General features: G+C 29.8%; 1 protein-coding gene and 1 long non-coding RNA gene across 2 annotated transcripts; one reads left to right on the top strand and one right to left on the bottom strand.

Annotated features, from left to right (window-relative positions):
* The first annotated feature begins 2008 nt into the window (after positions 1-2008).
* LOC124897756 lies at positions 2009-2888 on the top strand. Its single transcript, XR_007054700.1, has 2 exons — positions 2009-2208; positions 2480-2888. It is a non-coding gene; the product is annotated as an uncharacterized LOC124897756 (long non-coding RNA).
* Positions 2889-12007: 9119 nt separating this feature from the next.
* On the bottom strand, positions 12008-12478 carry LOC107871042. Its single transcript, XM_016717836.2, has one exon. The coding sequence runs from the start codon at positions 12476-12478 to the stop codon at positions 12008-12010; it is 471 nt and encodes a 156-aa protein (XP_016573322.1).
* Between the last annotated feature and the right edge of the window lie 925 nt (positions 12479-13403).

Below are 13403 nucleotides of genomic sequence, written 5' to 3'. Positions count from 1 at the left end.
CTCACTCCATTGTGATTACTTATGATAATTGAAGAAAAATTACCTTCAACAATGTATTTTACTTTAATTTTTTTACGAACTTCATCAATATTCAATTTCATCGCGATCGTAGCAATTAATTTCAAGAAGGTTATACTTTCCGCAATAATAATTGCATTATTTTTGTAGGATTGATAAATAATTTTCGACTCCCAAATACCCAAATGACGTAATAATATGGGGATGTTCATATGATATTTTTGAGAATTGAAGAAAGCAGTTGATGACCTTTTTTTTTCAAAACATAATACAACAAAGAAGAAAATTTACAAATATGTTTAAGAATTCTTTTGAATTTGTATTTCTGTTACTATATTTAATCATACACCACATAATAATAGGTAATTAATAGCGTTAACTAAGGAAAAGAAAGATAGCATCAGATTTCTCTTTCTATAAATATAGGCTAATCAGTTTTCTCATACATTCCAGCAATGTATGTCATAAATATAGTCTAATCAGTTTTATCTCATACATTCCAGCAATGTATGAGGGACGACCTAATGTATAAGTATATTTCTCAATTTCGGGAGAGAGAAAGGCAACCGAAATTTTAAGTGATTACTTTCACTAGGGAAGGAATTTATGTGGTTTCTACTTGAAAAAACCACATGGATATACAATTTAAGCATCACTATTACAAAAACTACCACTTTTTATTTACAAAAAGTAGTTTTTATTTACAAAATCTATCAACTACTAAAAACATTTTTTTATAGCTAGCACATTCATGTGGGGTCCCCATTGGCATTTTAATGTGGACATGCTATGAATAATTTTAGGGATTAACTTTAATTAAAGACATTTTCCTTTCTAGTAACATTGACGCGGCGGCTGGTCATCAAAACAAAAAAAAAAATACTACGAGTATTTGATTAGAGAATTTTAAAGTTGGAATGAGAATTTTATAATTTTATGGTGCATGAATTGTATAGAAATTGGTGTATGCATTGCATAGAAATTGGTGTATCATTAGTTTTATGGTGTCTAAATTATATAAAAATTGATGTATCAACTGTTTTATGGTGTCTGAATTGTATAAAAATTGGTATATTAATAATTTTATGATTTTTAAAATAGTTAGAAATAGATATATTAATGATTTCATGGTGTCTGAATTATATAGAGATTGGTATGTCATCAATTTAATTTTAAGGTATCTTAGAAATTGGTGTATCAATAATTTTATAGCGTTTAAAATCTTTAGAAATAGGTGTATCAATAATAACAATTTTATAGTGTCTGAAATATATAGAAATTGGTGTATCAATAATTTTATGGTGTCTAAAATGTGTAGAAATTGATCTATTTTTATGGTGTTTGATCGATATAAAAATAAATGTATTAATAATTTTATGGTGTATGAAATTTGTATAAGATGTGGTTTGAATCAATCGGAGAATTTACTATCATTAATAATGTTTTTTCTTAAAAGTATTAAAAATTAATGTTCATTGAATTAAATAAATTAAATTTAAAAACATACAAAAAATATCAAATAAATGTGTTGTTTTTTGATTATTTTATTTACTATTTAAAAAAAATAGTTGAAAATAAAGTAGAAAAATTTATAAGATAAAATATCAATCATTAAATTGTCTCTTTAAATCATGCTATTTTAACTGGGGGGGTTTCTTACCTTTGCTAGATTTTGTTATATTTTGAAAATTAAAAATTAGTGATAATTTTTGTAATATTGACTCTTACATTGTATAATTATGTGATTTGCCCTTTATACTTTATACTAAATAAATCATCTTTTAAGCACGTTCAGATTGGACCCATTCATTTGGGTATTTATTTGGTAAAAAATCACATATAGACAACTTATAACTCTTATAACTAACTTTCTAGTCTAAGTTTCATAATTACATTTTATAGATAAAAATAGTTGGTGGTTAATTGTATATATTGAAGAATTACACAAAAAAGAGAAGCAAAAAATCCAACAGCAATTAGAGATAAACAAGGAATGTTAAATGTAATCAATTGCTTTAAATTCCTCCAATGCAATCAATTTCCTTAAATTCCTCCAACTTGTCCACATATTTATCCTTCATAACTAAATATTAAATCTTATTTTTATAGATCTGCCAAAAATGGAGAAAAATATTTTCTTAAGATTTGAAATAAGCAGTAGAAGATCTCAATTCATACAATTGATAACAGGTAAAATCTCTATTAAAAAATATGTAAAAGAAAATTCATGAAATACTTTTTTCTGAAAAATATGTTTTTGAATTCATTCTCGAATTTGTATATGTTTTTTTGAATTTGAATAACTATTACGATTATGAATTCGTTCAGATTGTTGAATTTTTATATTTTTGATTACTGAGTGTATAATAAAATTAATTTGTATTTTTTCTCACAAATCATTAAATGTTTGAAAATCTTATTGGAGTTGATGTTGATGACACAAATGACCAAATTGATGCAGGTCCTATTGAACAGATTGAAGTAATTGCTATAAATGAGTAATTTCAAGTAAATTTTTCAAGACCAAATCATAATGAAGTTTTGATTGTCAGGTGTTTACAAAGAAAGCTATTTTGAAGTCGGCAATGACGTAGTACTCAATCAGACACAAATTTTAATTCAATAAGATAAAGTCAAATGTAAACAGATAAGTAAAATTTATTTAAAATTGTGTAGGTCAGCATATTTGTATAAGTATGTAATTTTGTACACGTTTGTATACTTATACAAGTATATGTATGATTGTATATTTGTATATGTAAGTATATTTGTATAAGTTTTCTTAATGTTTGGACATTTGTATATGTAATTGTATTTGTATTTGTATAAGTATGTGATTTGAAAGTATTAAATGCATACGTTTTTGTGTATTTTGATGTTTCATTTTTCTGTTATACGTGTTTACCATTATATGTTCAGTTAAATATTTTGTGTTTATATAAATTAGTGTTAAGCGATAAGTTATTTATACAAATATTTGTTATTCATTATAAAATATTCTATTCACTGGTGGATGCATGTTACATGGTAATGTTATTTAGTTAATTTGTATATAAGTTGAAATGTATTTTTTTTATATTTATATTATTGTATGTTAATATAAAAATATAACGTGTATTATGAATATATGCATGTGTAATATGTATCTCGGTAGCTACTCTTTTTATATGAATATAAGTATATATTCATGTGAATACATTATATGAACATAAATATATACATTCAGAACTTTTCGCACATTATATAAAAGTACAAATACATAAACTTTCTATATATTTTCATCATACGATAATATTGGTGAAGAACACATAAACTTTTAAAAAAGCATTCATCATATGTGACTAATGTTAGTTGAAACCAAAAAATTGTATATATATAAAAACAACTTCGTATAAATACTACGATGTTTCAAAAAAAATTAACCAAGTCACATAACTGTTACATAAACCAGCTTCAAAAATACCTTCCTATATCATAATTAAATTTTAAATCAACTTGCTATTTCAAAAGCTGAATATAAAACAGGTTGCTATACCTAAAAAAAATTGATAAGGTATTCTAATAATAACAATTAAACTGTCTATGGAATAACAATCACTTTTGTATTATTACAACCAAACTGTAGTCTCATTGGCCTGTTCAAACTCTCATCATCACTCACGATATTTTTCTCAATCTTCTGAGTCCCATGACATCATAAAAGGGCAGCATATCGAGTGCGTAAAGCTTTAACGTCAAACACTCCTGGTGGTACACTTTTTGATATAAGCACGATCATGAAGATGAACGTTTTTTAGTATTTTGGATGTAACCTCGGAGGTGTACGAGTTGAAGTGTTAAAAAAGGGCTCCAAACCGCCCCTAAAAACACTCCATGGGTACTTAGTCATTAAAGGACCTTTTTGTCATTTTATCTTTTTATTTGTAAAGTACTATAAATAGAACAATATAGGGTTTTAGCTTATTAGTTTTCATTGGATATTATTGAAAGATTACATCTCTTGAGAGAGAGGGTCTCTAGGCCTAAACTAGGACATGAACAAGTGTGGATTCACTTGTGATTGTGTATTGCTTGAAAACGTTGATGCTTGAGTGGTGGAATCCCTCTTGTGTCACGTAAGAGTGTGGTGTTGCTATTGTAAGTCTTAGGGGTCCTTAGATTTAATACATCTTTGGGTTCTTAACCTTGTAATAGTGTATGTCTCACTTTCTATCTTTACATATCTGTACTAGTTGTGTAGTCTAGTGAACCGGTTGGTTCTTGTTGTTCTTGTAATCTTATAACCGTTGGATTGTTGTTATTGTAGTGTTGTTCCTCTCGTTATTGTTGTTTATCTCTTGTTGTTGTTAGTGCTTTTGGTGTCATTTATACCTTGTTTCTTGATGTTGTTGGAACCGAGATTTGGTGTTTGTTGAGCTCTCGGGTTTCCCTTTGTTTGTGGACTATTTTTGGCTTATTTTTTATACGTACCAAATTTGTATCGTATCATTTGGTATCAAAGTTTTTGGTTGATTTTTTTCCAACAAAATCAATCTTGGGCTTGCTAGAAAATCAAAAAAAAAGTGTTCTTGTTCTTGTTCTTGTTCTTGTTCTTGTTCTTGTTCTTGTTCTTGTTCTTGTTTTTGTTCTTGCTCATGGCCGAGAAACTTTTAGTGTTCTTGTTGTAGTCTTGGTCAAAATTTGTGGAGTCTAGGTCTAAGATTCTTTGTTGTTATTGTTGTTTCTTGATTCACTAATACTAAAGGTATCTATATTTGAGCTTAAAAACTTATTAAAGTTGTGTTGTGAACAAAGACCTAGACTGAAATTTGTGGACTTGTTGTAGAGGTTGAAGTGCGCGTTGAACGTGTTGTTATTGTTGTTCTTGAAAAGTTATTGTGTTCTTGTTGTTCTTCATCACTTCTCTTATCTTTACCAACTTAAAGTAGTTAAAAGATCTAGAAAAGGTGAAGACAAAGTTGGAAGACTTGTTGGTGAAAGGACTAGCTCACATCACTCTTGACTTGACAACAACTTTTTCAACCACTTTTCTTGTTTCTAGGAGCCTTGTTTTGTGGAAACTAGTACAAGTCTAATCTCACCTTTTTGAGTTGAATTTGAAAAGAGTTACAAGACTTGTGTTTTTTCCTCCAAATACTAATTGTTTTCCCTTCCAAAAGTATAAGGACTAAAAATTCCAAGAATGGTGATTAAAACTTGTGTGGCCCCATAACCAATTAGGGGGTAACACATCACCAGTTACTGTTCACATGATAAATTTTAAGCTGAAATTTGATCTTCTAGTTTCGTTTTGTTGTTTCTTTTGTTGATTTCAATACTAACTTACAAGCTAGTAACCACTTACTAGATTGTGAGTTAGTTTGAAACCATTCTTTGTGTTTACGTCCTTGTGTATTTTTTTCTATTTTGGAGTCGTTGTAAACATTGAAATTCACTTCTCAACACCCCACGGAATACAAGCAAGCATACAACACTTGTGAGATTAAGTGTGAGGAATTCGAGAACAAAGAAATAAAGAGAGAGTGTGAGGACCTTTCTTTTACAACTAATCCGTTTGTTGTTTTGTAGCGAAACTTCTTGGCTAAACTCAATTGAGACGGATGAGATTGAAGGCAAATCTCAAGATGGAGAGAAAGCCAAGGTACAAAATAAAAATGTTGGCCGAGACTTGAAATTATTGTGTTCTCGATTTTTTCTTATTTTATGGATTGTTTTGGAGCCATTTTCATTTGGCTAGTGCCATGAATTTGAGGTCAAATTCCTCTCAAGATGGAGAGGATGATACAAGCACGATCATGAAGATGAACATTTTTGAGTATTTTGGATGTAACCTCTGAGGTGTATGAGTTGAAGTGTTAAAAAAGGGCTCCAATCCGTCCCTAAAAACACTCCATGGGTGCCTATTTGCCTACTTGGTCATTAAAGGACCTTTTTGTCATTTTATCTTTTTATTTGTAAAGTACTATAAATGGAACAAGATAGGGTTTTAGTTCATTAGTTTTCGTTGGATATTATTGAAAGAACACATCTCTTGAGAGAGAGGGTCTCTAGGCCTAAACTAGGACATGAACAAGTGTGGATTCACTTGTGATTGTGTATTGCTTGAAAACGTTGATGCTTGAGTGGTGGAATCCCTCTTGTGTCACGTAAGAGTGTGGTGTTGCTATTGTAAGTCTTAGGGGTCCTTAGATTTAATACATCTTTGGGTTCTTAATCTTGTAATAGTGTATGTCTCACTTCCTATCTTTATATATCATGTACTAGTTGTGCAGTCTAGTGAACCGGTTGGTTCTTGTTGTTCTTTTAATCTTGTAACCGTTAGATTGTTATTTTAGTGTTGTTCCTCTCGTTATTGATGTTTATCACTTGTAGTTGTTTGTGCTTTTGGTGTCATTTACACCTTGTTTCTTGATGTTGTTGGAACCGAGATTTGGTGTTTGTTGAGCTCTCGGGTTTCCCTTTGTTTGTGGACTATTTTTGGCTTGTTTTTTATACGTACCAACTATGTATCATATCATTTGGTATCAAAGCTTGTGGTTGATTTTTTTCCAACAAAATCAATCTTGGGCTTGCTAGAAAATTAAAAAAAAGTGTTCTTGTTTTTGTTTTTGTTCTTGTTCTTGTTCTTGTTCTTGTTCTTGTTCTTGTTCATGGCCGAGAAACTTGTAGTGTTCTTTTTGTAGTCTTGGTCGAAATTTGTGGAGTCTAGGTCTAGGATTTCTTTGTTGTTATTGTTGTTTCTTAATTCACTAATACTAAAGGTATCTATATTTGAGCTTAAAAACTTATTAAAGTTGTGTTGTGGACAAAGACCTAGACTGAAATTTGTGGACTTATTGTAGAGGTTGAAGTGCGCGTTGAAGGTGTTGTTATTGTTGTTCTTGAAAAGTTGTTGTGTTCTTGTTGTTCTTCATCACTTCTCTTATCTTTACCAACTTAAAGTAGTTAAAAGATCTAGAAAAGGTGAAGACAAAGTTGGAAGACTTGTTGGTTAAAGGACTAGCTCACATCACTCTTGACTTGACAACAACTTTTTCAACCACTTTCCTTGTTTCTCGGAGCCTTGTTTTGTGGAAACTAGTACAAGTCTAATCTCACCTTTTTGAGTTGAATTTGAAAAGAGTTACAGGACTTGTGTTTTTTCCTCTAAATACTAATTGTTTTCCATTCCAAAAGTATAAGGACTAAAAATTCCAAGAATGGTGATTAAAACTTGTGTGACCCCATAACCAATTAGGGGGTAACACGTCACCAATTACTGTTCACATGATAAATTTTAAGCTCAAATTTGATCTTCTAGTTTTGTTTTGTTGTTTCTTTTGTTGATTCCAATACTAACTTACAAGCTAGTAACCACTTACTAGATTGTGAGTTGGTTTGAAACCATTCTTTGTGTTTACGTCCTTGAGTATTTTTTTCTATTTTGGAGTCTTTGTAAACATTGAAATTCACCTCTCAACACCTCACAGAGTACAAGCAAGCATACAACACTTGTGAGATTAAGTGTGAGGAATCCGAGAACAAAGAAATAAAGAGAGAGTGTGAGGACCTTTCTTTTACAACTAATCCGTTTGTTGTTTTGTAGTGAAACTTCTTGGCTAAACTCAATTGAGACGGATGAGATTGAAGGCAAATCTCAAGATGGAGAGGAAACCAAGGTGCAAAATGAAAACGTTGGCCGAGACTTGAAATTATTGTGTTCTCGATTTTTCTTATTTTGTGGATTGTTTTAGAGCCATTTTCATTTGGCTAGTGCCATGAATTTAAGGTCAAATTCCTCTTGAGATGGGGAGGATGATACAAGCACGATCATGAATATGAACGTTTTTGAGTATTCTGGATGTAACCTCGGAGGTGTACAAGTTGAAGTGTTAAAAAAGGGCTCCAACCCGCCCCTAAAAACACTCCATGGGTGCCTATTTGCCTAATTGGTCATTAAAGGGCCTTTTAATCATTTTATCTTTTTATTTGTAAAATACTATAAATAGAACAATATAGGATTTTAGTTCATTAGTTTTCGTTGGATATTATTGAAAGAACACATCTCTTGAGAGAAAGGGTCTCTAGGCCTAAACTAGGACATGAACAAGTGTGGATTCACTTGTGATTGTGTATTGCTTGAAAACGTTGGTGCTTGAGCGGTGGAATCCCTCTTGTGTCACGTAAGAGTGTGGTGTTGCTATTGTAAGTCTTAGGGGTCCTTAGATTTAATACATCTTTGGGTTCTTAATCTTGTAATAGTGTATGTCTCACTTCCTATCTTTACATATCATGTACTAGTTGTGTAGTCTAGTGAACCGGTTGGTTCTTGTTGTTCTTGTAATCTTGTAACCGTTGGATTGTTGTTATTGTAGTGTTGTTCCTCTCGTTATTGTTGTTTATCTCTTGTTGTTGTTTGTGCTTTTGGTGTCATTTACACCTTATTTCTTGATGTTGTTGGAACCGAGACTTGGTGTTTGTTGAGCTCTCGAATTTTCCTTTGTTTGTGGACTATTTTTGGCTTGTTTTTGATACGTACCAAATTTGTATCGTATCACCTTTTTCATAGCTAATATACTATGCATATGCAGCAACATATACTCCACAATCCCTGCATAATCATATTTTTGGGAAGTAGTTAGTAAACTGAAATGAAAAATATGTGTTTGTGATGATATTAAATATATTTATATATGAATCAAACAAAATTAGAGATCTACTCTTACTAATATGATTTTGTCCTTAAATTGTATGTATATATATATATATATATATATATATATATATATATATATATTAAATAAAATACTAATCAAATCTATTATTAATCAAGCACATTTTTATCCCAAAAATATATGAAATAATTGCATCACAAAGAAAAATTTGTTTGTTATCGCAGCATGTTCAGCAAATGCTCTCAGAAATACTATCCAAAATTAAAGCATAGACACAAAAACTTTCAAATGCAATTCAAGCCAGACATATTTGTACAAGTTCACTCTATATACATAAATGCAAACTGTATATACATATATGCACTCTCTCTAAATATATGCAAATTATATATACATATATGTACTCTAAAATTGTATATGTATGCATATGCATTCATTATTATACAAAAAGTATATGTGTAAATTCACTATATATACATATATGCAACACTGTATATACATATATCCAAATGCAAACTTTATATACATATATTTTTGTAGAATATGTATATACTATTCTTCATACGATAAAATTCACATATATGTCCAGCAAACTTTATATACATATGTTCTACGAAAAAAGTATATGAATATATGTATATTGAAACAAAAGTGTAAATTGAACAATAATTCTGTTTCATGAAAATATATACAAAACTACCTCGCAATTAATCATGGATATATGTTCAATACCTCTTGTCAATCTCCTATTAGGGGTTTCTCTACCAAAAAAGTATATGAATATATGTATATTGAAAGAAAAGTGTAAATTGAACAATAATTCTGTTTCATGAAAATATATACAAAACTACCTCGCAATTAATCATGGATATATGTTCAATACCTCTTGTCAATCTCCTATTAGGGGTTTCTTCATCCATTTGAAACAACAAGTTATTGGTAACTTGAAACCCTACAAAAAATGCAAAATAGATGAACAACGAAGAAATTTATAGACTCAAATGGATAATATATAAAAAAAATCAAAAAAAATCCAATCTAATATCAAAAATACCAAGAGATTGCCTCAAATCTTCAATAAATATAAAAAAAAATTCAATTCAATATGAAAAATACTAAAAGATTACCTCAAATCTTCAATAATTCTAATATATGTTATCAAAAATACTAAAAGATTACCTCACTAACATAATATATAAAAAATCAAAAAAAAATTCAATCTAATAATAAAAATATTAAAAGATTACCTCAAATCTTCAATAAATATCATAAACTGATTTTATGTGGTGAAATCCGTCAAAACGATTTTTCAAAGAAAAATCTAGGATAATAGTCTGTGATATTAGATTGATTTTGAGCTCAAAATAAGGAGAAAAAAGTTGAAGAAGATATTTTAAAGAATTGTGTATTATGACGTTGCCAAGGTTATTGTTTCTTCAATGTAAAATCAAGGAGACTAAATGTAATTTTGAGAGAAAATTAAGGGAAAAAAAGTTGAAGAACATATCTTCAATAATCTTGTGTTTTGATATGCGTGTTGTTGTCATTTCTTTTGCCAATAGAATAGAGAGAGAGAAAAAAAAATACCAAAAATAAATCACAGAAAGAGAAAATAAGTAAATAAAAATCTTCATATATTTGTATATAGGGTCCCACAAAAACTGATTTTAAACTACCAAATGACTATGAATTGTAATTTTTTAAAACATTAATCATATCATGTAAATAATATAGTATTTTGCATATAATATGTAATTTTTCCTATTTAAAGCTCATAAGATTCACAAAGCCCAGAAGCCTCGTGGGTCAATATGGCGAGCACAAACAAAGGCGAAATATATGGTTAAAATTGTGTAAATTATTGCAAATGTTAAACCGCAGCCGATATGATTGAACAAACATTAAACGTGAGTGAGTTTAATGTTGTCGGAATGAGTAATTTTGCAAAAGCTATATTTGTTGAACTTTTAAAAATACGTAACAAAATCTAAAAAAAATGATGTTTTTTGTTGTTCGTGAAGATCATTCGTTTGACGAATAAAATGCGCCTAAAATGATGATTTATAAAGCAGCCCAAACAAAGTCTACAGACCATAAATGGATTATTTCACTTTGTCATGGGCCCAAGCAACCATTCATAACCTCAAACAATATCATAACTCATATAAATTTAACACCATATTTACTCCTCAGGTGGAGAACCAAGCCTTTTTTGCCATAATTTTGCCCATCTCTACTCAACCCTTAATTCAGAAAGTTAATTCATATGGTGAGGATCGTCCCCAATTATATAAAGAGAATAAATTACACCTCTAGGTATCATATATTAGGCATCATGTATCGAGCATTCATTGGGGAACTCATGAATATGTGTCAATTTTGACCTAATTCTGCCTCAAAAACTAACATACATGGTGAAGATCATTCAAAAATTATATAAAGAAATCAATTAGACCTTCCACACTCATGTGAGACTCAACAGAGTCCTCCATTTCCACCTTCATTATGGCATCATAGCATATGAAGTGTGAAAATTGGAATATGACAGACACTAAACAACCTTAATGAGACAAACAAGAAATTCCTATTAAACAAGATGAATACAGTGACTATAGTTACATTCTCATACCTATCTTAGAAAAGATCAAGAAAAAATCATCGTCCTCCAAAATTCTCCAAGAAGTAATCAAATTTTCCCATATAACCCAAATCCACCTACGCCCTCTCCCCATACCAATTTATACATCACATTTGGAATTTCAAGATTCAAAATTTAAAAGTTTGATCGTGAATTCAAATATAGAAACTTTAAGTTTCTTGAAACAACAATTTTTCTATTTAAAAACTAAATCACAATACTTAACAACTTAAAGTATTCAATATATATATATATATATATATAAAGAAATTTCGATCAAAGAAAAACCTGATTAACTCATTAAACTTCAATTGTGCCACGTAAATTAAGACAGAGAGTAATAAAATCGTTGTTTCAAAAGACATGAACATTGCTAGTCTTTGAAACAGCATGACTCCTACTCCTAGGATACTTCAAATCATTCTTCATTGACATAATCGAAACATCAACACCTTGATCTCCTAATACACAAGGCTTATCTTCATCAATTCTCCCCATGCCAACACTAGCACTTTTTGATGGCATTTGTTGTTGCAAATGCTGTCGAATCCGTTGTTGTATCAGTAATTGACACTTCGACATATTAAAAAGATATATGAAAAAATTACGACCAAAGAAAGACTTGTTTGAATCTTGAAATCTAAAAGGTGCGACATAAATTGATACAGACAGCTAGAGTAAAAAAATTCATCTTGTTTCAAAAGACATGAACATTGCTAGTCTTTGAAACAGTATGACTCCTACTCCTAGGATACTTCAAATCATTCTTCATTGACATAATCGAAACATCAACACCTTGATCTCCTAATACATAAGGCTTATCTTCATCAATTCTCCCCATGCCAACACTAACACTTCTTGGCACTCTTCTTGATGGCATCTGTTGTTGCAACTGCTGTCGAATCTGTTGTTGAATCAATAAATTCAGCTCAAAATTCTCTCCCATGCTCCTTGCGGACGCTGCTCTGACAAGTTCTCTAAAATCTTCACTATTATCAGACCTTGTCGATGTCACACTGTAACTCTTAGGCAAACTATAACGATTTACAGCTGCATAATTTGTCATTGTACCTACGTAACAATCTCTAGCTTTTATTAATGCCTTCCATGGTAATGCAAGAATTCTAATGAATCTGTTTTGACCATGATGACCTCCTTTGCTCTTCATATTTGTTTTGTTTTGAGAAATTTAAATAGGAAACTAAGAAGGTGAATTTGTGTGTAGGAAGCTTAGCAGATTTTTAAAAAAATTGAGGATGAAATTATGAATGGATGTTATATTTGTGATGCTTATATTTGAAGGAGTTTTTTTTGTAGGAAAAGTAAGAAAGTGACAAATTGTCTTGGTTGGACTTTGGACTTATTCAATAGCCCACAGGATAAGAATATATAATACACGTAAGTAAACTCCAAGGTGAATTAATGAAAATATATATTTATTTATATTTAAATACTCTATTCATTCCAATTTATTTATCTTAATTTTTTTTAATTTCATTTCATAAAAGAATACTTCTTTTCTTTTTTTGCTACTCTTCCATTCTAAAACAAATTTAATATTACAAAATTAAAAGATATTTACTATGTATAAATATTATAAATATTTTGGTTTATAAACATAAAATTTAAGAGTCTTTTATTTTTTTAAGATTTCGTATCAAGTTTGAAACTTAACAAATAAATTAAAATGGAGAAAATAATTAATAAAGGATAAGAATTATTGACGCGTCGAGAATAAGTTTGGCTACACATGGTTGACAGGACTATACGTAATTTTGTTTTTTCCCAATTTTAAGCATTGAATTATCTTGTTTTGTTCAATTAAGTATCTTGACAATTGTGGAACACAGTTCAGATAATTGAATCGTCTGGTGGCAAATTATTGAGTTAGGTAAAGAAAAATGATACTTCCTCCGTCCCATTTTACTTGTCTCAAATTGAGATGGCTCAAAAATTAAGAAAAATAATAAATAACATGGCTAGTTTATCAAATTACCCCTATTAAATAATGTTTATATTTTAATTTAAAGAAAATGTAATTAATGCAAAGGGTAAAACATGAAAAAAAAAAAATTATCTTATCTTGATAAGTA

Source organism: Capsicum annuum, chromosome 4, assembly GCF_002878395.1.
Source record: "Capsicum annuum cultivar UCD-10X-F1 chromosome 4, UCD10Xv1.1, whole genome shotgun sequence".
In the NCBI taxonomy this organism is placed as follows: domain Eukaryota; kingdom Viridiplantae; phylum Streptophyta; class Magnoliopsida; order Solanales; family Solanaceae; genus Capsicum; species Capsicum annuum.
This window is presented reverse-complemented; position numbering and strand designations above follow the sequence as displayed.